General features: G+C 52.0%; 2 protein-coding genes across 16 annotated transcripts in view; one reads left to right on the top strand and one right to left on the bottom strand.

Moving 5' to 3' along the window:
• NUMB (NUMB endocytic adaptor protein) overlaps window positions 1-2,965 on the top strand; it is a 203,615-nt gene extending 200,650 nt beyond the window's left edge. For all 11 annotated transcript variants that reach the window (XM_040477622.1, XM_040477620.1, XM_040477619.1 and 8 more), the window contains one exon: window positions 885-2,965. In XM_040477622.1, coding sequence (XP_040333556.1) covers window positions 885-1,600 — 716 coding nt within the window. In that variant the 3' untranslated portion in view covers window positions 1,601-2,965. The remainder of the gene's footprint in view (window positions 1-884) is intronic.
• A 2,065-nt stretch (window positions 2,966-5,030) lies between these two features.
• Window positions 5,031-27,363, bottom strand: part of PAPLN (papilin, proteoglycan like sulfated glycoprotein) — a 34,670-nt gene continuing 12,337 nt past the window's right edge. For 3 of the 5 annotated variants that reach the window (XM_040477602.1, XM_040477603.1, XM_040477604.1), the window contains 16 exons: window positions 27,128-27,335; window positions 26,365-26,547; window positions 26,028-26,169; window positions 18,842-18,922; window positions 18,438-18,678; window positions 17,323-17,443; window positions 16,917-17,055; window positions 15,406-15,883; window positions 14,551-14,688; window positions 14,334-14,458; window positions 13,883-14,036; window positions 13,180-13,317; window positions 12,085-12,212; window positions 11,893-12,001; window positions 9,416-9,582; window positions 5,031-5,516 (listed from right to left, as the gene is read on the bottom strand). In XM_040477602.1, the coding sequence (XP_040333536.1) occupies window positions 5,341-5,516; window positions 9,416-9,582; window positions 11,893-12,001; window positions 12,085-12,212; window positions 13,180-13,317; window positions 13,883-14,036; window positions 14,334-14,458; window positions 14,551-14,688; window positions 15,406-15,883; window positions 16,917-17,055; window positions 17,323-17,443; window positions 18,438-18,678; window positions 18,842-18,922; window positions 26,028-26,169; window positions 26,365-26,547; window positions 27,128-27,335 (2,728 nt within the window). In that variant the 3' untranslated portion in view covers window positions 5,031-5,340. Of the gene's footprint in view, window positions 5,517-9,415; window positions 9,583-11,892; window positions 12,002-12,084; window positions 12,213-13,179; window positions 13,318-13,882; window positions 14,037-14,333; window positions 14,459-14,550; window positions 14,689-15,405; window positions 15,884-16,916; window positions 17,056-17,322; window positions 17,444-18,437; window positions 18,679-18,841; window positions 18,923-26,027; window positions 26,170-26,364; window positions 26,548-27,127; window positions 27,336-27,363 lie in introns of those variants that run through there. The other 2 variants (XM_040477605.1, XR_005791036.1) reach the window with 2 other exon arrangements.

Below are 27,363 nucleotides of genomic sequence, written 5' to 3'. Positions count from 1 at the left end.
GTGGTGAGGATTCTGGGATCAGATAAGTGACGCCGATTCAGAAATCAGCCATTTACCCAAGTGGGAACCGGGGAGGAATCCTTTCAGGAAAAGTGTGTTCCCTCCTGGAAATAAACTATTAGGAAAGGATGGTGAAGGAGAGGAACTCAAGAGATTAGACTGATAGTTTCTAGGGCTACAGAACACAACTACCCCTTAGAACTTTCACAAAATACAGATTCCTGGGCCCAACCCTGAGCTGACCACTGGATTTGGAGATAAATGGATATGCCCGTAACAAGGGTGGGAACCTTGCCTCTTACAATGGCAGGCCTACAGAAAAAGCTTTGTTTTTTGCTTTGCTTTACTTTCTAGTTTTTCTGTAATGAACATTTGTTAACTATAAAATCAAAACAAATTTTAATAGTAATAAAGGCAGTTCACCTGAAAGATAACATGTCTCTCGAAGCAAGACAGGGGCCACAAAGTACAGCACCATGTCCCTGGTTATTTTCTTTTTATTCTGTTAGAGCAAAAGGTGAATCACCTTGGGCTCTTTAGAGCATGTGCAGGCCGATTTCTGTAGCACGGAGGAGCCACAGCAATAGGAAGGGGTTTCAGATGCCAGCCAGCTGCCTTAGTTCCATGGGGTCTGAGCCCTATCTAGACAGCTCCTCAGTGTGGCTGCGATAGCAGCATGGTCTGACAGGTTTCCTTTGTCCTAAAGCAAAACCTCCTCAGCTGGTAATAGAGACTTTTCTCACACCTGCTAGAACTACAAAGTGTCCCATTAGGGGCACTTGTTCCACATGTTAGGATCATTCAGGTAACCAAGGTTATCAGGTAAGGAAAGAAGCCCCTAACGATTCTGATTCTTTTGTCTCTCTTGATCTCATTGGTTTCAGGGACCGAGTGGAGTCAGTCTTCTGGTGCCGCATCTCCAGGTCCCTTCCAGGCTGGTCACAGACGCACTCCCTCTGAGGCTGACCGCTGGTTAGAAGAGGTGTCCAAGAGTGTCCGGGCGCAGCAGCCTCAGGCCTCAGCTGCCTCTCTGCAGCCAGTTCTCCAGCCTCCTCCACCCACTGCCATCACCCAGCCGGCGCCATCTTTCCAAGGGAATGCATTCCTCACCTCTCAGCCCGTACCAGTGGGTGTGGTCCCACCCCTGCCACCAGCCTTTGTCCCTGCCCAGTCCTATCCTGTGGCCAATGGGATGCCCTATCCAGCCCCTAATGTGCCTGTGGTGGGCATCACTCCCTCCCAGATGGTAGCCAACGTGTTTGGCACTGCAGGCCACCCTCAGGCTGCCCACTCCCATCAGTCTCCCGGCCTGGTCAAGCAGCAGACATTCCCTCAGTATGAGACAAGCAGTGCTACTGCCAGTCCCTTCTTTAAGCCTCCTGCTCAGCACCTCAACGGTTCTGCAGCTTTCAATGGTGTAGACGATGGCAGGTTAGCCTCGGGAGATAAGCACACAGAGGTTCCTGCAGGGGCCTGCCCGGTGGATCCCTTCGAAGCCCAGTGGGCTGCATTAGAAAGCAAGTCCAAGCAGCGTACTAACCCCTCTCCCACCAACCCTTTCTCCAGTGACTTACAGAAAACGTTTGAAATTGAACTTTAAGTAGTCTCTATGGCTTATGTATTTTGCCCATACTTAGGCAAGGGCAGGGGCAGAGGTCAAAGAAGCAAAGGGAACTTTGTGTTCCCAGTCAGTATACTTTTCACTAATCCCAAAGGTCTTAAGGAGCATGTCCAGGCACAGAGTGCTAGGAGAGGTGATTTTGAAAAAAATGGAAGAAACATTCCTAGAGAAGAGTTGTCTTGCAGTTGGGCTAAAGAAGTCAAGGAAATGTTGCCCTCTGTCCCCCTCCTACTCCCTCAGCCCCTTAAAAATCTCTGGCAGCAGAGAGGCAGAGTATCTGAACAGGAATCTGTATTCAAAGCACATTTACTGGAATATGAAACACAACGGGAAGCAAAACAATGACCCTTCATTTCTCAGGCCATTCACCTGCCGCCTCTCACTGGCCTGTCTTAGAGATCTAGGACATGGTGGCCTGTGCTTGGGCTGGGGGCGAGAGGCAGGCCGTGCTGCCAGAATTCCCCGGAGGGCACAGCAGCTGCCCAACAGAGCTATATCTTAGGGGTAAAGTTGAGCTTCCACTCTGAGTAAGAATAAATATTATAAATATATATCAGAAAAGCCAAAATCTTTATTTTTATGCATTCAGAATATTTTAAATAGTTCTCAAGATTAAAAAGTTGTATGAGTTGTAAGTAATCTTGCCAAAGGTAAAAGGGTTAGCTGTAAGAAATTGTACATAAGATTGATTTATCGGTGACGCCTATTGATGTGGAGAGCGGAGAGGTTGGGAGTTGCAGATGGGATCCCTATTACTTGGTATCATTCGTTGTAAGTAGCACCTTGCAGCAACAATCATGCGTATGACCAATACAGTCCCTAGGTGGTAGTTTTAACAAAAACGAAAGAGCAGTATTGTCCTGGTTTTAAACCTATGATGAAATCCTAATGTAATTAATGGAATCAGTCTGAATACATTCTACAGAGAATACGTATTTTCTTTTATATACTGCTGCAGTTTCCTTATGTTAATCCTCTACTTTTAACACTAAGGTGACAATGACTTAATCATATCCATGGACGGGAGCACAGGTTACTGTGTTGATTTGTCATGTGGGTCTCGGGTTTTGTTTTGTCCTTTAGATTTTGTCCCCACCAGCTTTGTGGGGATGGAGATTCTGGTTTAATAGCTGTGTGTGAGCCGGTCCCCCCACTTGTGGTGAGAGCATCCCGTTGCCAGTTGTAGCCACTTGACCTCTGGTAACGACGTGAGATCCCATCTCATTTTTACTTTTGAACGTTGGCCTTACAATCAAATGTAAGTTATATATATTTGTACTGATGAGAATTTATAATCTGCTTTAACAAAAATAAATGTTCGTGGTAGAAGCTTTTGCCCCTGAAGGGCTGGTCTTTCCCCTTTTCTTTATTAGTAAATGTGTTTTAGTTCTTTTTGGTCTGTTCTTGCTCCATTCTGCTGAACTCCAGTTTGATGTCTAGAAAATCTTTTATTGGGACTTTTTTTTATTGAAGTATAATTTGCATACAATGTTAACTTCAGGTGTACAACATATTGATCTGATAATTGTATACATTACACAGTGCTCACAATAAGTGTGGTCACCATCTGTCACCACACGTTATTACAGTATTGTTGACTACATTCTCTCTGCTATACCTTTCATCTCTGTGACTTACAACCAGAAGATTGTACCTCTTAGTCCCCTTTATCTATTGTGCCCATCAGGACTAGTCTACTCTTAAAATTCACTTTTGTATTTATACTTTAGGCTTTGGTTCATCCTAAGCATATCTCTGATGTCAGATCCTTACTGCTCAAAGTGTGGTCTGGAACAAGAGCATGGACTTCACCTAGGAGTGAAGACTCTCAGCCCCATTCTGACCCCCCCAACCTAGTAATCAGAATCTACACTGGAACAAGATTCACATTCTGAGAAGGCCCTGACTGAAGCAGTGAGTCTCAGCGTTGGATATGTATTAGAACCACCTGGGAAGCTTTTAAAATTCTCATGTCGGGGAGCAGGTGGGGACTCACATTCAGGTATTTTTTATATATATATTTATTTTTGAGAGAGAGAGTGCAAGTGGGCGAGGGGCAGAGAGAGAGAGAGAGAGGGAAACCCAGAATCTGAACCAGGCTCCAGGCTCTGAGTTGTCAGCACAGAGCCTGATGAAGGGCTCAAACTCACAAACTGAAATCATGACCTGAGCCAAAGTCAGATACTTAACCTGACTGAGCCACCCAGGTGCTGCTCAGGGTGTTTTTTTGTTTTGTTTTGTTTTTTAAAGAAAAAGCTTCCAGTATGGAAGAGGGTTGAGAACCACTTGTCTAGATTGAGTTTTATTATTTCCCTAACCTTGGCCCGCTCTTCTGTGACTAGTTCTAAGAAGAGCTAGCTAACCTCAGACTTCCCTTCTAAATTACATTGCCAATTGGCAAATAAGGAATTGGGGAGTCCAGGAAAATAGCCCTTAGTTTCCAATTTGTATAGCAAAACCAGCCATGATAAATGAAAGGGGATGCTCCTCTGTATTTTTTTTAAATGGAAAGAAAAAAATACCTCTGCCCCTAACCCATGTTTCCTGTGCTGAATGAGAGGTAGACGAAGAAGTCTCACTCACCCATGATGCAGTTTGTCTCTTTTCCAGCCAGTGCGTTGGTAATAAAAGTCAGCTTTCCCTATAATGCCTGTCTTTCCTGTGTCCCAGAATAACCTGTCGCTTAGCCTTGGCTTAGCCCAGCCAGTCTACTGGAGGATGGGTAGAAGGTTAAAGTGGAAAGGGACCTGGAAGCTCATTGAATCCAGGCCTCTTGTTTAGCAGCAAGGAACCGGAGGTTCTGAGGGATGGAGAAGGATTTCTTCCAACTGAAATCCCTTCATTGTTAATACATTGCCTTCCCCTCCATTGGTCCCCTATCCTGCTGCTGCCTGTTTTTAATAGTCTGATTTGTATCTGGAAGCAAACATTTTGCTTCACAGATTCCTGCTTGGGGAGGAGAGGCTCCCAGTTGGTCACTGTATAGAACAGGTCTGTCAGCTTGATGCAGGTGTGAGGCAGTCCTCACCACCAGGCTCTGCAGGTCAGCCTCAGGAGGAGGGCTTCAGGCACCAGCTTCTGATGAAAGTAAGGAGCTCCCCCCGACCCCATCCTGTCATGCTCACACAATAACACAGCTGCCGCTCCTTCATCCCACATCCCTGTACTGAGCCTTACATGTCGTGTTCCACTTTGGCAAGAGCTTCACAAACATGCCATTAACTGTATGTACAGATGTGAGTTGAAGCTGGTTGCTACACTACCTGGAAGGGGGAGGTTGACTAATGGACCACTGTTTGACACTGGATGAGATGGAGTTCTAGCAAAGAAACTTGCCTGACACAGCAAGAGTTAGCGTGCCCGTGTGAGACAGGTGTTAACTTTGAACCCATTATACACCTCCCCACCCAGCTTTAAATGAAGTGAGAACCCTGGTAGCTTGCTTTAGAACCCAGTGAATTGATCCTGTATAACAGAAATTATAGAAGGAAGCCATAAAGGGTGTCCTTATCCAAGCAGACTCCTCTTGACCGCTGCCCGTAGTGTCGGAAGTGAGGCAGGTGCTGTCTGCTGTTGAGGCACAGCACTGTGGGGTGGGGGGGACTGGGGGGGTCAGGGGGTCGGGGGCTGAAAGAGCCCATTCTCTACAAGATCGCTCCCTTTGCCAGCTAGAGACAGCAGCCTGAGACTTGCTTCAGGACTGGGGCTGGAGCTAGCCTTCATCCCTGCTGCCAGACAGGCCGAGCGTGAGGCTGGAAGCGGGAACAGCTAGCACAGCAGAAGCTGGAGTAATACTCGTTGCCACAGAGCTGGGCCTGCAGGATCAAATCACAGTTGGCCAGCTCAGGCTGATCCATACACTCCCTGCTGAGGTCCCTGGACTGGGCTGCCAGTGCTGTGAAATAAGGGAGAGAAAGTGGTTAAGGAAGCTGTGTACGCTGAAAAGTCCCACCTATTCTTTCTTTGCCTTAAAGGAAAGCAACACTAGATCTGCCAGATTCCCAAAAAGTACAGTTATTCTGGAACCTTTTAACACGTGTGTCTACAGTGCCTCCCCACCCCCCGCCATGGGCCTCATTTAGGCATGCAGTGGTCCTCCGGTTGTCCTGCAAACTCAGCCCAATGCAGACTCCCAAATAGTGACTGACCGGATGATTAAACATCTCCTGAAGTTAACTCCTACCCTTGCAATTGTGACCTGAAGAGCTGAATGACAGCTGCCTTAGCCCCTGGACTGGGAAGGGAGTAGGATCAACCTAAGTAAAATTCTGAGTTGGCAAGAGCTGTCCTCTCATTGCTGATTTAATGTGTTGTGCCTTCAGTAGCCCCAGTGCGTCTCAGTCGCTTCATTCCCCATCTTCCCAATTTTCCCACACTTCCCCGCCCCCCAGAGAGAGCAAGTATTAGGCAAAGTGATTAGAACAGCCTTGTGAACTATGGCTCTAATACTTCACTGAGCACAAAAAAATTGTCTCTGCCCTCCCCCCCCCCCACCCCCCGCCAAATGTGCCAGGGGCTTCTGTATCTTAAAAATCCTTGTGAGAAGGGCACCTGGCTGGCTCAGTCAGTAGAGCATGTGATTCTTAATAGCTGGGTCAGGAGTTCGAGCCCACGTTGGACATAGAGATTAAAAAAAAAAAAAAAAAGGGGTGCCTGGGTGGCTCAGTCGGTTGAGCGTCCGACTTCAGCTCAGGTCACGATCTCGCGCTCCGTGAGTTCGAGCCCCACGTCGGGCTCTGGGCTGATGGCTCAGAGCCTGGAGCCTGCTTCCGATTCTGTGTCTCCCTCTCTCTCTGCCCCTCCCCCGTTCATGCGCTGTCTCTCTCTGTCTCAAAAAATAAACGTTAAAAAAAAAAAAATTTTTTTTTTTTAAAAAAGTGCCTGGCTGGCTCAGTTGGTACAGCACACAACTACCTATCTTGGGGTCATGAGTTCCAGCCCCACGTTAGGCATGGAGACTACTTTAAAAATAAACAGGACTATTGAAAAAACAACCCCTGTGTTTCATTCTGCTTCTTCCTTATAGGACTGAAGTGGCCTTACCTAGTTAACTTCCCTTTCCCTTCTGGACGGGGCTTTTGGCTTAAGCCAGAGTGACACCTTCCCTAAAGTCAGACCTCATAGGCTTAATCTTTCTCTCTCCCCTTGCTTCCTCCCAAAAATACAACTAACAGACTGTATCTGAGTAGTGAATGACTTTTGGTATATCAGAATTATAAGAATACAAACTACAGATGACCCTTGAACAACTTGGGTTTGAACTGCATGGGTCCACATTTTTTTTTAATGAATACTGTATACAGTACTGTATTTCCTTTGATTTTCTCAACAATTTCTCTTTGTTGTAAGAATACACTATATAATACATATACAATATGTGTTATCAGTAAGGCTTTGATCAACAGGCTATTAGTAAAATTTTTGGAGAGTCAAAATTATACCCAGATTTTTGCAAAGAGTATTGGCACGCCAATCCCTGTGTTGCTCAAGCATCAACTGTACCTACATTCACATAAATAGCAAACCATTCGTACATGTTAAGAAATCTGTCACTCTGGCATCAACTTTCTCTGAGCAGTTGCAGCCCGGGGGCCTATCACAGGGCCCAGAGGTTTGGGGTCCCACATGATGGTTAAGCACACCAGCTCTGGAGCCAGAAGGCCTGAGCACAATCCTGGCTCTCCTATTCCTCAACTGGGTGACTTTGGGCAAGTTACTTAAACTCTCTGCCTGTGTTTCCTCATCTGAAATGGAGATGATAATAGCACCTTGGGCACACAGTAACTGTGGCTAAAATTTGAGTGCTTACCTGTGTTTTGTTCCATAGCCTCATTCCCTCTCATTCAAAAAAGTGAGTGATGCCCTATGTTCTATCCTTACAGTGTTTTAGGCAAGTCTTTTAGGCAAGAAGGTTGAGAGGTCCTCAAAAGAAGTATGTCCCTTACACCAGAGCAAGACTAGGTCAAGACCCCCTACTCTGATGCTACCATTAATTGCAGTATGCCACCAGACCATGAATAGGGCAGAGTGAGGCATGAGGCAGCCTCAAGCAGTGAGACCCTACAAAAAGCATAAACAGGTGAGAGCAGAAGTCTGCAGCCTAATCAGAATGAATACAAAGACAGGAGAGACTGCTTCTAAGCATGAAAGGTGCCCACAAAATATCTAAGATTAGCAACACTCTTCCAGCAGAGGGCAGGAGCCTGACTCCGACGGCTCCTGTCCTGTCGGCCCATCATGCCAGACCATTTCAGCTTACAACCACACATCAGCAGGAGCCCCACCAGACTTTGCCCTCAAACAAGGTTCTAATTATAATTCGGCTTCTCCTGTAGACAGATCTACAATTAATCACAAACATGAACACCTGGCTCCTCTGACAGCTCTTTTTCTCACATAAATCCACATTCTGGTTTATCTAGAGTCTTGTTAAGTTTGGTTGGTATGTAGACAAGAGATCAGTATGCTGGGCACAGTAGAGATGAGAAGCGGCCCCTGCAGCACAGTGTTTTTGCCAAAGTAATGCCTTCATGCACACATGCACTCAGTCACCAAGCCTGAGCACCTAGTGATGCCAGGCACTGACCTGGGGGCCTAAGGACTCGAATCCCAGTGGCTGTCCTAAGGAGCTCACAAACTGGAAGCCTACATGTCAGTCTGATCCACTAAGCAGCATTTCTACCGCAGACCTTCATCCTCTAGCACTGGCCAGTTCCCACCTTCGGCGTAGCAGACAGGCGGCAGCCAGGCCTGACAGCCCTTGCCAAAACAACACTCTTGGTGCAGTGCTGCAGCCCTGATTGCTGTGAACGTCCAGGCGGACAGGAAAGGCCCTGGCACCGTTCCCCAAGCCTGCTGGAGGCCTCCTGAGAACTGGTGGCTCGGCCTGGGGCACTGCCCTGCTGTCCAGGCAATCCATGAACCCAGACCAAGGACACGTGGAAGGGCAGGCTGGGCACAGGGCAGAGCCTCCTCTGCCCCCTTCCCTCTGGCTTATTTGAATATAGGGCTCTTATGAATCCATCTTCTCAAAGTGTGAAAATAAGTGCATCTCCAAATTAACACCTCTCAAATTAGACTGCATCTGAATTGATGGTCTCTTAGCACTGTGTCTTTAACAGCATGTTTTTCTTAGTGGTATGAAACTAATTGTTTTGTGATATGGTGCTTAGGTTTATTGAAATGTAACTCAGAGCAAGAGCTAGAGAATATAAAACTAAAATATCAAACTGCCCAGTAACAGGTGTGATACTTTAGGGAAAGAAAATTAAATATGAGGACTAGGTTGTAGTCCCAACTGGGCCACTAATTTGCCGTGTGACTTGTGGAGACATCACATAAGGTCTCTGGATATCTGTCTCATTTGTAAGATGACGATACTAATAGTTGCCCTTCCCTTTCTGAGTTATATGGTCAAAGGGCCATGAAGGCACTTCTCAATCATAGGAGCACTTTTTGCCACCCTAATTAGAATGGACAGACTTAATGGTCTGCCTTAAGTATTATATATCCTACTTCTCAAGATCAGTAAATCTAAATATTTAACGTCATCTATTAAGCTATTACCAGATGCCCATCATCTGCATTATTTCCCTCACCTCGCCGCAGCCCTCTCAGGTGGTGGAATAGCCCTCTGTATATGTGAGAAGAGGGAGGCTCAGGAGAGCCCCTTGCCACAGGTGACACTACCAGGAACCGGCAGAGTGAGCGAGGACTCAGACTAGAGTCACTCAGACCTGCGCAGCACAAAGCCAGCTTTTGGGAACAAGTGAGTCCCTGGGGTGGGCCTCTTACCCGGCGGGCCCACCTTCACCTCCGTGCTGCGGCTGACTGCCTGGCTTCCACGGTAGGCACTGCACGTGTAGGAGCCCTCGTCTCTGGGCTGCAGGTTGTGGATCAGCAGTGTGCCATCTGGGGACTGGTAGACTCGATGCCCGTCGGCCCGCACCGGCAGCCCATTCCTGAAGGGGACAGGACACTGGGAGAGCCGTCCACGGCCTCTGGTCTTGAGGCCCTAGGAGGCCATGCTGCCACTCCCAGCGCCCCAGAGCCCAGAGACAAAGGGAGGAGGTAATCACTGTGGACAGAGGACCCTCACTTCAAGAAAGAGATGGGCCAGGTGCCAAAAAGAACACTATCAGAGCAAAATAACTCAAAAGTAGAGGGAACTCACCCCAACTGAGCACACTGGTCTAAATTACCATGAATTTGCCTCTTACCCACAAGGGAAGCCCCACTCTCACTTTTTATCAACAACAGTCTTTCCAGCAGCTGTGTGGTGCCGGGCCCTGTGCTGGGCAAGCGACGTAACCGCTCCCTGCCTTGAGGGTACTGGGGTAGGTGTTTAGGGGCACCCTCCCTGAGGAAGACAGAGCTGAGACCCGACTTGAGAATGAGGAGGAGCAGCTGGCCAGGCAACGGGAGAACAAAGGGACTTGGGAGCTGGAAGGCAGAGGCCATGGTCAGAGCAGGGAGAGAAGTGGACAAGGCCTCAATGGGAGTTTGGACTGGACCCTGGGGGGAATGGAAGAGTGTGAACTAAGCAGGACTGACAGAGTATCTGCCCTTGGATGACTGGGCCTAGGACAAGCCTGAAAGCAGAGAGCAGGAAAGTAACTCCTACAGAAGTGCACACATGGGTAAGGGGAGGATGTGCAAGGTAAGGGAGGAGAAATGAAGGACCACAGTGGTTACTCAGTGTTGCTGGGTAATGGCGGTGCCCCCCCACCATGGGGAGATCCAGGGTGGGGAGGACAGGTCAACGGTGAGTGTTCTTTTCCACCATTTGGCATTCTGGGTGCCCATGAGATACAAAGAGGCATTGGATTTGAGGTCTGGACCCAGATAGTCTATCAGCACTGGGTGGCCCTGGAAACCACGTGTCAACAAGGTTGCCCAAGGTGAAGTTAGACAAGCCAAGGACCAAGGACAGACCCTGAGGTGCATCCGCCTCCGAGACATTGGTGTGAAAAGGTAAACCAGCCAGCAAAACAGAAGCAGCAGCCAGAGAAGGAAGAACACCAGAAAACGGTAGTTTCCTGGAGCCAAGAGGAGGGAGCATGTCAGGAGGTGCAAATGGTCAGCAGAAGAACACCTCTCAGGTCATGTGGGGACTGAGATCACGTCCAGAACGTTTAGGAACAGGTCAGTATCTTGGAGTGGTGGGTGGATGTGAGCCCCTGTGCAAGGACTGAGCTGTGAGTAGGGGGTGAACAGGTGGAGACCCCCAGTATGAACAGCCATACTGTGAGGGGGAGACTCCAGATGAGGCCAGGGTCTGCAGGGAAATACAGGGTCAGAGGAGGGTATCTTTTATGTTATGCTTTGAAAGCGGGGGCTCCTGAGCATGTTTGCTGCTGGTAAGATCAAGGAGAAGCAAAATTGAAGACAGAAGCTTGAAAGGATAATCAGAGGCCCGACCTGATCAAGGTAGGCCTGCACCAAGAACAACTGCTGAAAAGCCTACGGAGGCTCCCTGCCTCCCTCCTGCGTGCAGGCCCCTTCCCATCCTGACATCATCTCTCCAGTACTCACCTCTGAGGCTTGATCAAGAACATCCTTCCCCTCCTCAGCCTTTAAGGCTCAGCCAAAGTCACCTGCGTTGCCACCCCTTGATTCCCCCAGATAGAAGGCAGCCTCAGCGCTCTGTGCACAGATAGCACTGATGGCAGACCTCTAGAGCTCAGGGGACACAGGGCTATCTCCTGCCTGGGGAGTATCTGGGGGGCTCAGATTACCCCCAAGACCCCCAGAGCCTAGGCTATTGCTGACACACTGCAAGGAGGAAGGGGGCCAAAAAAAAAAAGTTGCTGAAAGAAGGAATGAACGAATAAAAGAGCAACTGATCTGGTGTAAACGACATTGAAGTCCCCACAGCTGAGTATACCCAGTGGTTCTCTATCCCCATCTCCAGATACTGTCAACTGTCATGACTTGGGAAGAAGTACTACTGGCATCTAGTGGGTGGGTGGCCTGGATGCTGCTGAACACCCTACAATACACAGAACTGCCCCAACCACCAAAAGTTATCAGGTCTGAAATGTCAAGAGTGCCGAGGTTGAGAGACCCTGGTGTAGCCCAACCAAAAGAAAGAGAGCAGTTCTGTGGGGCCCCGCTGTGTAGGGAAGGGGGTGCTGCCACCAGGCCTGCGGGTAGGAGTTGAAGAATGAAGGCTGCAGGCAGTGGGAACAGCAGTATCGCTGCAGAAAGGTGAGCGTCTTCTCCAAACTACAAGCCTCTGAGGGCCAGGCCTGCCTGGAATAGAGCCTTACCTGGACCACCTGATGTTTACACTTTCTCCTGTCACCACGCATAGCAGCCTGGCCGTGTCACCCTCTGGCACCAGCATAGTAGAGGGCAGCTCTGTGATGGCCAGCTCCCCTAGGGCAAGGAGGAGGCATTGTCAGCCACCACACCAGTCCTGCCCCACCTGTGCCACCTGACCCTCAGGACTGCCACCTCACCCAGAACTCTGAGCTGGACCCATCTCTGGTCTCGGTCCTGCCCGTTGAAAGCGACACAGGCATAGAAGCCGCCATCTTCCAGAGCCACGTGGCTGATGACCAGAGAGCCATCGGGCTGCAGCTGGTGTCTAGAGACAAAGCACAGTCAGGTAGCTCCTCCCCTAAGGGGCTGGAAGAAATGGGGGTGGGGCAGGGTCTTCCTTTCCCCGTAAGAGGCTGAGTGGCCCTTTCAGTGGGGTCTGAGCAAATCTAACCTTAGGCCCTGAGGTCCTCCAGATGCTGAGCTCTCTCGTTTACCTGAAGGTACCTGAGCCTGGCAATAAACCATTTCCAATCTCCAAATACAAAATAATTCTGGTTTGGGTTTCTAGTTCTTGCTCTGCTCATTCAGTAGACTCAAATCTTGGTTCTGCCACTTAGGAGCTGTATGGCGTGTTAAACTCCTGTGTGTAAGGGGCGCCTGGGTGGCGCAGTCGGTTGAGCGTCCGACTTCAGCCAGGTCACGATCTCGCGGTCCGCGAGTTCAAGCCCCGCATCGGGCTCTGGGCTGATGGCTCAGAGCCTGGAGCCAGTTTCCGATTCTGTGTCTCCCTCTCTCTCTGCCCCTCCCCCGTTCATGCTCTGTCTCTCTCTGTCCCAAAAATAAATAAACGTTGGAAAAAAAAAAAAAAAAAGGATGTGTCCTGCTGTTAAACTCCTGTGTGTAAAATGGGGATAAAATAGCACCTACCTCCACATGGCTCTCCTGAAGACTGTATGATAGAGAACAAGCCTCATACTCCTAATGGGCACGATACATGCCCATGCTGTTATGGTTACAGCCAGAAATGGGTCTGCCTCCATTTTGTCCCTCAGCCATCACCTCTCCTTAGCTAGCCTGTTACTTCTGTCCACTAACCACAGTGGAAAGACCCAGAAACCCAAATGTTGGTCTGCCCAAGGAGCCCTACCCCCAGCGGTATCCTCTCTCAAGAGCCCCTGGAGTCCTGCTCAGGACTGACCAGAGGTGGCACCTGGCAGCTCCCTCCCCTGAGGCCTGGACAGGGTCAGGGGCTAAAGGCGGGACAGGAAGGGGAAGAGAGGAGCTGAACAAACCTGGGGGAAGAGAGGGGCTGCCCATCTCTTTGCCACTCAATGGCTGGGGGTGGGAAGCCCTCAGCACGACAGGTCAACCAGATCCGCTGACCTGGATGGGCGTCCACCACCCTAGGCTGGTTCCTGTCCAGAAGCAGCCTGCAGAACAAGCACCCCACAGCCATGAGAGGGGGGACTCTGTCTGCACAAGCATCTGACCCCTTCTCCCTCTCCAGCCACATTCAGCTTCCTAAGAAAGCTGCTCTGTGCTGGTCAGGACATCACCAATAACTACCCGGGGCAGTCTAAAAGCCACCTCCAGCTTTCTCGCTTTCCCCACCCCCAACCACCACCCCAGAATCTCGACTGTCTGCTCCCTGCCCTGCACATCTGCTTTGAGATCCTGCACATCTGCCCTGCACAAGGCACTTTGACTTGGGCCCCTCCAGCCTTCTGCAACCCCTCTATAAACTCCCATCAAGGCCATCTCAGGCTCCCCAGCTCCTGCTCTGCTTCCCTTCCCTCAGCTCCTGTGCCCTGGGCCATGGGCCAGTCTCAACTGTTTGGGGAAGGGAAGAGGGCTCCCTTTCCACCTCCCTAGTCCTTGCCCGGCAGAGCCCTGTGACCCCACCCACTCTCCCTTCCTTTCACCACTGGGACCCCCATCGGCCCTGGCCCTCCAGTGGGGTAGGCTGAGAGCAGAATGGCGTTGCTGCACTGTTACCTGGTCGTGGGCCGAATCTGCAAGGAGGAGACAGCCCCCAGGCCCCCCGCGTTCCCCACTAGGCTGGACTCCCGAGGACTGTGGCCCTGGGCTGGGTCCCTGGTCTGAGGGAAGTGCCTTGGCTCAGCCTCAGACAGCACGGCCACGTCACCCCCTGTCATGAGGCCAGGAGAAGGGGTGAGCTGTGGGGGGAACGCAGTGGAAGGAAGGAAGGAAGGGCCACGAGGCTGGCCAGGGACATGTGGAAAAATGAGGGTCACAAGGGGGAAGACATCCACCTTGGCCCAACTGGAGCACGTGGTCCCTGCCAGCAGAAGGGGCCCCTCCAGCGTGGGAGCACCCTGGCTCAGGCCCTCCCAGCCAGCGCCTCCCACCTGGGGCCATGACAATCCTCTGGGTGTGGGGTGGGGACGGAGACCTGTTCCGCTGGGCGTGGGGTGGGGACAGAGACCTGTGACACGAAGCTGGATCTTCTGAGAGTCACGGCCTGGCCTGCTGCTGCCACAGCTGTAGGTGCCAGTGTCCTCTGCCCGCAGGGGACTGATGACCAGGGAGCCATCGGGCTGCAGCTTGTGCCTGAATGAGGAGGACAGTGAGCCCAGGCCCTCTCAGGCCCGAGTGCTCCTACCGTAACCCTGCCTGCACCCTCCCATCCCAGGGGAGATCACCTGTCAGAGGAGATGGGCCGCCCATCTTTCTGCCACCTGGCATGGGGCTCCGGGGAGGTGTCGTCTTGACAGAAGAGGCGCACTAAGTGCCCCAGGGCCGCCTGCACCAGGGCTGGCTCTGAGCCTGCCAAGCTGATCCTGGGAAGTGGGGGTGAGAACCTGCACTAACAACACAAGCGCCAGGGCCAGGGACTCCCCCTCCATCAGTGTCCCACCACAGAGAGCTCGGTGCCCATCCTGTCTCAGGCACCTTTGGGGTCACAGGGTCCCCTGGGAGGCCCAGCTCTAGAAGCCCGTGGCCTCAGGAATTCACTCCACCCCCACCTGGCTCCCCACCATGCCCTTGGACGTAGCTACCTCAACCTGGTCCTGCAACAGCAGCAAGGGAGGTACAGAGCCCAGGGCGTGGAGAGGGCGTGGAGAGGTCGGGAGAGAGAGCTCACACCAGATTCCCGTGTAGAACTAAACCACTGCTTGATCCCTTTGGAATTTCAAGTTTTACTTATTTGTTTCTATTCTCCCCAAAAGTCTCATTAATAGGACATAGTCCTAAGACTGTGGAACCCATACTAAATCTAAGAGAGAATATCACCATTTTGCAGGTCAAGAAACGGAGGCTTGGAGAAGTTGGATGAGTTGCCAAAGGTCACGAAGCCTGCAAGCTTTTCCAACTAGACAGGCCCCGGGGCGTCCCGGCAAGACCAGACCCAGGCACCCACCATCTATTGGCGAAGGCCTCCCCCAGGCAAGACCATTTGGAGGATTTGAGGTTAGGGATGGGGCGGGAGGATCTGCGGACTTCAGGGTTTGAGCTCCAATGGGCGCAGCTCCTGACCTGGGGAAGGTAGGCCTCACCTGTAGGAAGAGCTGTGGGAGGGCGCCGCTGGCCTCCCGGCATCTCCGCCCAGTCCAGGGGCACTGGGCCCAAGCTCCTGGCCCAGGGGCCTCTCTCCAAAGGCCTGGGCGTGGCCCTCCTCTCCAGGCCCAGGCTCTCGGTCTCGCCACCAGAGGCCACCAGAAAGCAAGGGCCTCGTCTGGACTGTGGCCCCCATCCTGTGCCCGCCGGCCTCTTGCTGGCCTCCAGGACCGCTGCCACCACCGTCTCTATGGGTGCTCTGGCCAGAGGCCCCAGGCTCAGGTCTGGGGGCCTCCTGTTGACGTCCCCGGCAGCTGCTCACGCACTCCTCTTCGGAGGCAAAGTTATTGCCGTTGCCATGGCACCCGCCATACCAGAAGCGGTTACACTGGCCCACGGAGGGGACGAAGTACCAGCGGGCGGCCCAGTCCGTGCAGGAGCCATGGGCACTGGGCAGCAGGCACTGCACAGGGTAGGCTGAGGGGGCAGGGAAGGGGCAGGGAGGGGGCAGGTCATCAGGCTGCAGATACTGCCCCGGCAGAGCTCTGCCAAGAAGTGCCCACCGCCCCCTCAGCCTCAGATGTGGGAGCCAGGCTCTTCCCAAGATCACAGAGCGGGTCTACACCCCTGTCTGGGCCCCTGACCTGGCCCTGGGGACAGTCTGCTCACTGCCCAGACCTACCTGGGCTGGGATCACCAGCAGCCTCCGGGATCAGCCCGTCCACCTCCACCCACAGAACTAGAGCGCTCCAGAAGGTCAGGGCCATGAGCAACCTGGACTGGCTCCCTCATGCCCCTCCCCATGCCTGACCCAGGTCCCTAGAATACACACGCACCGAGCTTGGCTTTGATGTACTTAGCTCGCGATAAGAACCCAGCCCTCAGCTCGCAGGGACATCTGTGAAGAGGCCCAGCCTCTGGACCCGCCTCCAGCCCCCAGCCAGCCTGTTCTAATGGCCTACCTTCCCAGCACAGCCCTGCTCTGCCTCTCTACAGACACAGAGGTGACTGTGGCTGGCCCCTGCGGGGGTCCCATCCAGGGACCAGCCTCCTGCAGACTCTGACCACCAGCCCATCTGGCTTTTGAGGTCCCCATGAGGGTCCCTGCCGGTGCCACCCACATATCCCATACTCCAGTCTCAATGACCTCCCTCTAGGACTCATCCCAGGCAGGGTGGGGACATCCCTGTCCATCTGGGCTCTGACCACCCTATACCATCTCTGCCTCTGGAAGGGGCTGAGCCCCCATGGTGGGGGCAGGGCAGGACAAGCCTTCCTTGTCTGTGGGCGCCCTGCCTACAATTCTCCCCAACTCCCACAAGCAGTCAGATGGTTTCAAATGCAAACTGTTGGAAACAAGAACAATATGGCACTGTTCTCTGACCTGGCACCTAGCAGGTGATCAGTAAATATTTGTCAAAGAAATGAATGAACAACTGAGCTGGTAGGAAGATCTGGGTGGGGCTCTGTGGTGGTTAAGGGGGGCAAAGCGGGACCACAGCCTACTCACCATAGCCGGGCTGGCCCACACAGCCTTCCCCAAGAGGACCAGCAGCAGAGGCCACATTATCATAGCAACAGCCAAACCGGGAGCCCTGGCACTCACTGGGCTCCTTCTGCTGAGCCTGGGGCTGGTGGGCCTCGGGAGCCTGCGGAGGAAACCCAGACTGGGAAAGTTGGGAATAGGTCTGGCTCTTGGTGGGGACTCTAGGCTGCCTGGGGAAGGAGGACAGGAAGAGGGAGGGACAGAATTGCAGTACCTCAGCCTCAGGGGAAGGTCAGATGGACCCCCCTGCACACACACACCCCCACTCCAGCCTAGGCCCGTATCTGAAGCCCAAGTGCAGAGAGTCTGGATCACAGTGGCGCTGAACAGGTGCGGGACTCCTGCCCACTCATGTGAACCAGACACTTACTGTGGAAGCCACTGCTCTCGACACCGGCCTTCTCCCGGTCTTATCACTGCTGTAAGATGCTGCACAGCCAGCTTGATGGGGCCCCTCAGCCACAGACACCCCATCAGGGCAGCACCCGTACCTAGACAAGCATCACACAGCAGTCTCGTCACCACCCAACCCCTGATCCCCCCCTCACGGGATCCCCCGAGCTTCCAGCATCCTGGAAACTGGGCTCTGAGGCTCCCTACGCTGGGAGCTGAGCAGTTGAGGATCCGAACGGAAGACACCGTGTCCTTCCACGTGGGGCATACCATTCTGCATGCCAAGCCACATCCACCAACCACTCAGTGGCAGCCAGGGACACAGCAGTAACACGATAAGCAGGGCCGTGTCTCCTGATACCTGACGGTTCCTCAACTCCTACCCAAGGCGGAAACCCCTAACCGAGGAGAAAATTCACTAAGCCTGCACAAATCTTGGCTTCCCGGGTAGGTTTTACAAAATCGCAGTAGATGGGGGATGGGAAAAAGAGGGGTGAGCAGAGCCCTCCTCCTGTTTCAGCTCTGTCAACCACAAGACGGGAAGGAAGGGGAAAGAGGAACACATCAGAGCTCCTTCCGTGTGCCAGGCACCCTGGGATGGTTCCATCCTCACGGCAACCCGGCCTGTGGCTGTCACTGTTCCCAGTCTCACAGAGGAAGCCAAGACCAAAGAAATAACTTGCCCTGATCACGCAGCACACAGCGGATAGATCGCCACCGGGCTGCTGGCCCCAAAGTCTGGGCTCTCAGCGCCCCAGCCCCGGAGAGACCGGTAGCCTGGTTTGGATCTGGAAGCTAGAATTCTATCCCACGTGCCTTCCCAGAGCCTCAGGCTACACCTCAAGGGCTGACTTCGGTAGCGAAAGCGGAAATTCTTACCCCCACTCTGCACATTAGGAAGGTAGTGACAGGAAGCAGAGTCCCCAAGACTGCACAATCAGGGCAGCTGGGAGAGAACAACCTCGGAAGTCCCATCTCTGAGCTCTGCAAACCCCACCCCCTCTCTGCTCGGAGTCGCTGCCCTGCCCATCAGATACCATCCCCCGGCCCCATCTCCCTTCTTTGACTTGGTGAAGAGGAAGAGGCACCTACCTGCTCTGCTGACATGAGGCCCCAGGACAGCCCTGCCACTGTGGCCCAAGAGATACAGTGTGGCCATCAGGACAGCACCCATAGGGGCTGAGTCTGCAGTCGTGGGGTGCCAAGCCAGACTGTCTGTGTGGGGATTGCTGAAAAGAGGGGGCTGGGGCTGGCAGGTGGAGGCCCTGGGCTCCTGTGGGGTTTCCTTGGGCCGAGGGCTGCTCTTGACGGGCCCACCACTGGCCTCTGGAATCTAGAAAGAAGAGGAAGCAAAAGACACATGAGGTGTCCGCCTGGACACCTCTCCATCTATGTCCACACCAGACCTACCTCTCCCCAGCCCCCCTAAACCCCCTGCCCCCCCCCAACCTCCATCTCCAGGGCCCTGTGTTGGGGGCTTCCACTGAGCTTCTCACCTGAGGTGGGGGCTGCCTGAGGCCCCAGCGATATGCGAGGATCCCTGGGGCTGCTGTGCATGTCCTGCATGCTGGGGACGCCTGCAGGGAGTGGGCGGTCAGGCCAGCCATGGCCACGCTAACCACCACGTGGTCCCACCCCACCACTCAGGCAGCGCCTGGGGCACCCAGGACAGCAGAAGCAAGAACGAGCAGACCTGTGATTTCCTAAAACACCCTTCCCCTGTTTCAAGAGTCTTTAGTCCTAGAAAACACTAATGTTACATGTTGCACAAAAAGAAAACCCAGATAGGGGTGCCTGGGTGGCGCAGTCGGTTAAGCGTCCGACTTCAGCCAGGTCACGATCTCGCAGTCCGTGAGTTTGAGCCCCGCGTCAGGCTCGCATCAGGCTCTGGGCTGATGGCTCAGAGCCTGGAGCCTGTTTCTGATTCTGTGTCTCCCTCTCTCTCTGCCCCTCCCCCGTTCATGCTCTGTCTCTCTCTGTCCCAAAAATAAATAAACGTTGAAAAAAAAAATTTAAAAAAAAAAAATAAAAAAAAAAAGAAAACCCAGATATAAAATTAGCATCGGTGTTTGATCCCAACTATGTAAAACAAAGCAATGATACTTTTAGATTGAACTGATGAAAAGACAAACAATCCAATTAAAAAATGGGCAAAGTGGGGCACCTGGCTGGCTCAGTTGGTAGAGCAGCCAACTCTTGATCTCGGGGTCGTGAGTTTGAGCCCTGCGCTGGGTGTGGAGATGACTTTAAAATCTTAAAGGGGTGCCTAGGTGGCTCAGTCCGTTAAGCACCCTACTCTTGATCTCTGCTCAGGTCACAATCCCAGTTTTTGAGTTCGAACCCCGCATTGGGCTTTGCACTGATGGTGCAGAGCCTGCTTGGGATTCTGTCTCTCCTCCTCTCTGCTTCCCACCCCCCACCCCCCGGCTTGTGCACCTGCTCACTCTCTCTCTCTCAAAATAAATGAACTTTTAAAAAATGAAAATCTTAAAATAATTTTAAAAATGGGCAAAGAACTTGAACAGACATTTCTCCAAAGAAAATATACAAATGGCCAATAAGCACACGAAAAGATGTTCAACATCATCGGTCATTACAGAAATGCAAATCAAAGCCACAGTGAGATATTCCTTCACACCCACTAGCATGGCAGTCATCAAAAAGGCTGAAGTGGGGCGCCTGGGTGGCACAGTCGGTTAAGCGTCCGACTTCAGCCAGGTCACAATCTCACGGTCCGTGAGTTCGAGCCCCACGTCAGGCTCTGGGCTGATGGCTCAGAGCCTGGAGCCTGTTTCCGATTCTGTGTCTCCCTCTCTCTCTGCCCCTCCCCCGTTCATGCTCTGTCTCTCTCTGTCCCAAAAATAAATAAACGTTGAAAAAAAATTTAAAAAAAAAAAAAAAGGCTGAAGTAAGAAATGTCAGTGAGGACGTGGGTGAACCGGAACCCTCAGGCACCGTGGGTGGAAATGTAAATTGGTGCAGCCACCATGGAAACAGTTCGGCAATTCCTCCAAAAGTTAAACATAGAATTATCATAGAGCCTAGCACTTTCTAAGGCATACACCCAAGAGAAATGAAAACACATGTCCACACAGAAACTTACGCATGAGCATTTATAGTAGTCTTATCTGTTAGGGCCAAAAGATGGAAACAACCCAGATATACATCCATAGAAGAATGAATAAGCAGGTTGTGGCATATCCATGGAATTGTTATCAGCCATAAGAAAGAGGTCGTGCTGATGTGTGCTCCAGCCTGGATGAACCTTAAAAGCATTCTGCTGCCTGGGTGGCTCAGTCGGTTAAGCATCTGACTCTTGATTTCAGCTCAAGTCCTCATGACCTCACAGTCACGGGATCGGACCCCTTTGGGGGGGGGGGGGTGGAGCCTGCTTAAGATTCTCTCTCCCCCTCTCTTTGTGCCCTTCCCCCCACACCGCACTCTCTTCTCTCTCAAAATTATAAAATTGAGAAAAATAAAAACATCCTGCTGAGTGAAAGGTAGGCACAAAAGGTGTATTATTCCTTTTATACGATACATCCAGAACAGGCAAATCCATAGAGACAGAAAGCATATCAGCTTACCAGGGAAGGCAGTTAGGGTTAGCGGGGAGTGATTACTTAAGGGGGTACAGCAGGGTGCTTTTATGGGTGATGAAATATTTTAAAACTAGAGGAGAGCGGGTGATCGTACAACATTGTGAGTACACAGCACCAAAGCATACACTTTGCAACGGTTAACGGTATGTTACGTGAATTTCACCTCAATAAAAAAATTCCATATTAAAAACACTTGTTTCAAAAAAAAAAAAACAACACAATTTGATTGACAGATGAAGGGATGGGAGTAAATCATGAAAAAGCACATATAACAAAATAGCAGGTATAGAATTTAAGTGTGGGTACATGGCTGCTTGCTATACAGTTCTTCAACTATTCTGTATGTTTAAAATTCTTCTCCAGCCTTCCTCAAAAAATTAAAACTAGGTGCCTGGGTGGCTCAGTCCATTAAGCGTCCAACTTCGGCTCAGGTCATGATCTCACAGTTCATGAGTTTGAGCCCCACATCGGGTTCTGTGCTGTCAGCCCAGAGCCTGGAGCCTGCTTCAGATTCTGTATCTCTCTCTCTCTCTCTCTCTCTCTCTCTCTCTCTCTGACCCTTCTTTGCTTGCGCGCTCTCTCTCTCAAAAATAAAGATTTTTAAGAAATTAAAAGTAGAATTACCACATGACCCCCAGTAATTCTACTACTATTTACCGAAAGAATACAAAAACACTAATTCAAAAAGATGTATGTATCTCTATGTCTATTGCAGCATTATTTACAGTAGCCAAGATTTGGAAGCAACCTAAGTGTCCATCGACTGATGAATGGATAAAGAAGATGTACATATGCACAATGGAATATTACTCAGCCATAAAAAGAAAGAAATCTTGCCATTGGCAACAGCATGGATGGATCTAGAGAGTATAATGCTAAGCAAAATAAAAGAAAGACAAAACTCTAGGATTTCACTCATATGTGGAATTTAAGAAACAAATGAACAAAGAAAAAAGAGAAAGAAACAGACTTGTAACCACAGAGAACTGATAGCTACCAGAGGGGCAGCGAGTGGGGGGTGGGGGAAATAGGTAAAGGAGATTAAGAGCACATTTACCACGATAAGCACGGAGTAGAGAATTGTTGAATCCCTACATTGTATACCTCGAACTAATATAATACCGTATGTTAAATATACTGGAATTAAACAAACAACCAGGCCTGTCTTCCTGAGCAGATGAGGGTCTGCTCAGAAACATGAGAGATTTTTTTTCACCACCTTATTGTCCAGCTTGGTAATAAACTTACGAAAAATCATGAATTATACCATTCCAGTGGGTGAATTTTATGGTATATACTTAACCACTTCAGAGTTATCAAAAAGATTTTTTGTCATAAAATAGAGAAAACCACAAAAGGCTGAGTAAGTATGAACAGGAATTTTTTTTTATGATGCATAACAGCACTCACCCCAAAATGCTCCTGGTGAAAGGTTCTGAGCACTTCGTGGGGGGGGGGGGGATGGGAGTGGGGGACTTCCTTCTATTTATCTGTGGGTTTCAAATTTTCCACAATACGCATATTACCACATAATGGAACAAAGTTATAAAAACTAAGTGAAAATTCCATCTCCACAAGGACTAGCTCTTGCCAGCCCCCAGGGAATATTCAAAAAATACTTTAGGGCCGGAAGACCCTAGCAGATACGCAGTAAAATCTGTTTTCGTTTCATGGCCTCTCCCACCCAGGCCGAACCCCGGGAGAAGGCAGACTCACACTCTCTCTCCCCAGTTCCGTCATCTCCTGCGGGCACCCCCAGAACCGCATTCACAGTCCCCAGCCAGCAGGCCCCTCTGTCAGCTCAACTTGAAAGGCACCTTTCTGCCCAGCCCACCCTGCCCCGGCTTCCCCTCTTCTCACCCACCTTTCACGCTTAACTTGGAGTCCGGGGCCCCTTCCCACGCAACACGTGGGCCCCAGGCTCTGCTGGGCAAGTGCCTGGCCCTTCCTGTTCAGGGGCCCTGTGAGCGCTTGCATTTCTGCAGCCTGCTCCCCGCCAGGGTCCTGCTCCCACAGGCTCCGCTTCAGACTGTCCTCCTAAATAGCTTTCACGGTGTCACTATCAACCTGCAAAGCTTTCAATGGCTCCCCTGGGCCTATCGGACAAATTTTTTTTTTTTTGATTTATTTTTAACGTTTATTTATTTTTGAGACAGAGAGAGACAGAGCATGAACAGGGGAGGGTCAGAGACAGAGGGAGACACAGAATCTGAAACAGGCTCCAGGCTCTGAGCAGTCAGCACAGAGCCCGACGCGGGGCTCGAACTCACAGACAGTGAGATCGTGACCTGAGCCGAAGTCAGACGCTTAACTGACTGAGCCACCCAGGCGCCCCCCTATCGGACAAATTTAATCGGCAGTCCCGGCCTGAGGTCCCCAGCCCTAAGAGCCCCACCTACCCTGGACAGACCTCCTGCCACCACCCCCGCACCCTGGCTGAGGGCTGGCTCTGGGGCCCTACTGGCCTCAGGCAGAGCTAGCTACTGAGCACTTGCAATGTGACCAGAGTGACCGAGAAACTGAGTTTTACGTTTATTCTAATTAGAATTAACTTAGTTTTACACTTAAAAACTGATGCTCGATTCACTTAGTGGAAAATGCTTCAGTATGTTTGGAACAACTTCAGTATGCGAGTCTACTCTTCCAACTGTACATTTTATGAAATCTAAATATAGATCAAGTATGCCAGTGAAATTTTAGCAACTGAATTAAGATATGCTGTCTGAGTGATGCACAGAATTTAGAAGATTTATTTTTTTTAATCCTGTGAAAAAAAGAATGTAAAATATCCTGCCATTTTGTATAATGCTTACATGTTAAAAATATTTAATTGGGTTAAATAAAACATTATTTTAAAAAATGTTTTTAATGTTTATTTTTGAGGGGGAGACAGAGCGACAGAGCACAAGCAGGGGAGGGGCAGAGAGAGAGAGGGAGACACAGAATCCGAAGCAGGCTCCAGGCTCTGAGTTGTCGGCACAGAGCCCGATGTGGGGCTCGAACCCACGAACTACAAGATCATGACCTGAACCGAAGTTGAACGCTTAACCGACTGAGCCACCCAGGGGCCTCCCGTCAAACACTATTTAAATTAAGGAAATTTTTAAGTAATCTTTATACCCGACAACATGGGGCTTAACGCACTACCTTGAGATTGAGTCACATGCTCTACTGACAAAGCCAGCCAGGCGCCCCGAACAAAACATTATTTAATATAAATTCACCTGTTTCTTTCTCCTTTCTTAAGTTTATTTATTTTGAGAGAGAGAGAAAGAGAGCAAACGAGCAGGGGCGCACAAGAGGGGGAGGGGCAAAGAGAGAGAGAACGGGAGAGAGACAGAATCCCAAGCAGGCTCTGCACCATCAGCGCAATGTGGGGCTCAAACTCATGAACTCTGATATCATGACCCGAGCTGAGATCAACAGACGCCCAACCAACTGTGCCACCCAGGCGCCCCTTCTTCCTACTTTTTAAATGCGATTCTTAGAACATTTTAAGTAACAGATGTGGCTTGCCCTCTATTTCTGCCAGCAAGTGCTGCTCTAGAAAGAGAAGGAGCAGAGGCTTCCACAGGACTCCCCTGGGCACACCAGTTAGCACCACAGCGTTACTAACAGTACCTACACCCCAGAAGCCACCTAAGTTCTAACTTCCCGCCCATCACGGACTTCTGTCGAGAAGTCAGGAGATGAGAAAACGTTCACACACCAAATGGCTGTAAGGGGGGAAAGCATGCACAAGATCCCACACACAAAACAAGGAAACACACTCGATTCATCGCACTAACGCATGGGATCGAGGCAATCCCACTTGTCTATATGCTGCTTTCCTAATACCTTCCAATTTTCTACAACGAACACAGATTATTTTTACAAAAGTAGCAGTGAAGGTTATTTCTTTTGCACTTCAGCCCGGCCTGAAATGCTTTCTGTTTCCTTCCTTTCTACCTATGTGAATGCCTCTCTGGGGCAGGCTCAGGGCCACCTCTTCCAGGAAGGTGTCAGTGGTTCCAGGGGGCTGGACTCAGAGGAGCTGGAGGGCCCTCCTGCTCATGCACCACAAAGGCCAGGCCAGGCCGAGGCACCCCAGGAGCCTGGCCCAGGGGCCCCCACACGGCCTCACCACCACTGCTTCCGACCCTTTGCTTATCAAGCTCTGTGTGTTCAGGCACAGTGCCAAGTTACCATCGTAAGAAAAGCACCCTTATTAACCCCATTGTACGGGTGGGCAAATCGAGAATCAGAGAGGAGAGGCACTCACCCAGAGCCACGTGGCTGGTCAGCAACAGAGAGTAGAGACTTAAACTCAGGTTAGCTGCTAACTCCAGACAACTTGCTCTTAGTCACCGTGGCAGGGGCCTCCCTTGGAGGTCTACCATCGTGGCTCACGGGGCCCTCACCACTAGCACGTCAGGGCCAAACACACCTTCCTACGGTATCAGGGGCTGCCACCCACACTCCCCTCCTCCCAGCTGAGCCCCAACCCACATTCTTCCTCTATATCCCGTCCTTACACCGAGCAAGTACCGGCCTCTGGGCCCTTTGTCCTGCAGCTCCTCGTACCTGGGACGTCTTTCCCAGTCAGGATGGGGGTGAGGGGAAGGGGAAGACAAGGGCAGGTGCAGTGTGTGAGGACAAGCTCTCCTGGACCACCTCCCTCCTCTGTACTCAATCACGCAGTCATTCGATGATAAACATTTACCGAGTACCCACCTCGTGGTAAGTTCTGGGGCGGGGGGGACCCAGAACTAAGTTCTGGGGGGGGGGGCGGGGACTTAAGGAAGCAAGTAGGCCTGACAAGCCGTATGCAATCACTGCGGCACAAGGAAACAATCCCAAGAGTGACGGCAGTTACGTGGGCTTTGGGGGGTGGGATGGGGACACGGCCTCAGATGGGGAAACCGGGCTGATCACAGGGCTGCACAGAGTTAGAGGCTGCGGGCGGCAAAGCCTTCAGCAGACAGAGACGCAGGAGCCCCGCCGGTGCCCGGGTGGCACTTAGGAAGCACTGGCTGGTTCGTGGTGGGGAAAGAGGTCAGGCCAGGCACACTCCACACCCCCTCCACCCCCACCCCGTCCTCACCTGGAGGAAGGTGGCAGGGCTGTGTGTTACAGGGCTCCACCTCCCCAGGCTTGGACTGCGCCAGGCTCCCACAGCGGCTGGGCGGCCCGAGGGCACAGACGACCTGGCGACGCCGAGTGCCCGAGCTGCAGCTCTTGGAGCACTGGGGCCCGCGGGGTAGGCGTGCAAACAGAAGGAGAGAGACCCTGAGGCTGGGGGTCCCCACAAGGAAGGAAGGGGGAACACGCCCGGTAATGCAGGTCAGACCCAAGCATGGTCAAGTGTCCGGCCACCTGTCAGAGACCCAAGGGGCCGGGATTGGGCAGCAGCCATGGAAGGGAAGGAGGCAAGTGCTCACTAGACCCCAGGCGCCCACATGCCAGGCCTGGTCGCTGACGGGGGGACAGTCTTCATGCGCGCAGGGCTCAGAGACAGGGGGGCGGTCCTCCAAGGAGCACGCTGTCGCCTGGAGCAGAGACCCCTCGTCGCCACGGCAAGTGACACTCCGCTTCCGGATCCCGGCACCACAGCTGACAGAACACTGTAAGGACCAGGCTGTCAGCAGGAGCTCGTCCTCGCCCGGAGGAGCCATGCCAGGGCAGACAGCTGGAGGCGCACCTGCCGGCACGGAGGGTGGACAGCACTCTACTGCCCACGTCCAGTTCCCGGGCTCAGGGAGGCTGAGTCACTCTTCTGAGGCCACACAGCCTACACCAGGGCTGCTGACACCAAGCTTAGGTACATTTTCCACATCCCCTCATTCAAAAGTTGGACATATATATGTGCCGGAAGCAGCTGACCAGCAGCCCCAGACAGTGCCAGCTCCTCCCTCGCCCCCAAACAATGGGCTCAGCTGCTTCTTCGTGCCAAGGCAAAGCTTTCCCACCCTGCCTGGGATCCTGGAGAAGGAGGAAGAGTCCAAGAAGCTCCTCCTAGCCCCCGCCTTGGCCACAGCTCCCAAGACCGCCTAGCAGGTCACTTTACCTCCCCGGATCTATTTCCCCAGCAGAGGAGAAGCCTCCCAGTCAGACTCTGCTGCCGCCCAGGCCCCCAAGGCCCAGCACCTGATTTCCTCCCCTCCCTCCACCCCCACCCCAGCCCCTTCTAGGCAGGGGCCTCACCTCTCCCCAGGGCTCCGCGCTCCAGGATGCACAGCGCTGCAGGTTGCAAGGCCGCATGGTGGGGGGTTTCCCCGGCAGGCCTGCACACCCGGCCTCCTCAGTGGCCTCCTGGACGCCAGCCCCATCGGACAAGACGCAGTAGACAGAGCGGGACTGGGAGCCGCCGCCACAGGAGGCTGAGCAGGGCGACCAGGGCCCCGTCTTCCAGCTGGCAGGGTGCAGGAATCCAGTCAGAC

Source organism: Herpailurus yagouaroundi, unplaced genomic scaffold (genome assembly GCF_014898765.1).
Source record: "Herpailurus yagouaroundi ecotype Mexico unplaced genomic scaffold, PumYag 141, whole genome shotgun sequence".
Classification (NCBI taxonomy): Eukaryota; Metazoa; Chordata; class Mammalia; order Carnivora; family Felidae; genus Herpailurus; species Herpailurus yagouaroundi.
This window is presented reverse-complemented; position numbering and strand designations above follow the sequence as displayed.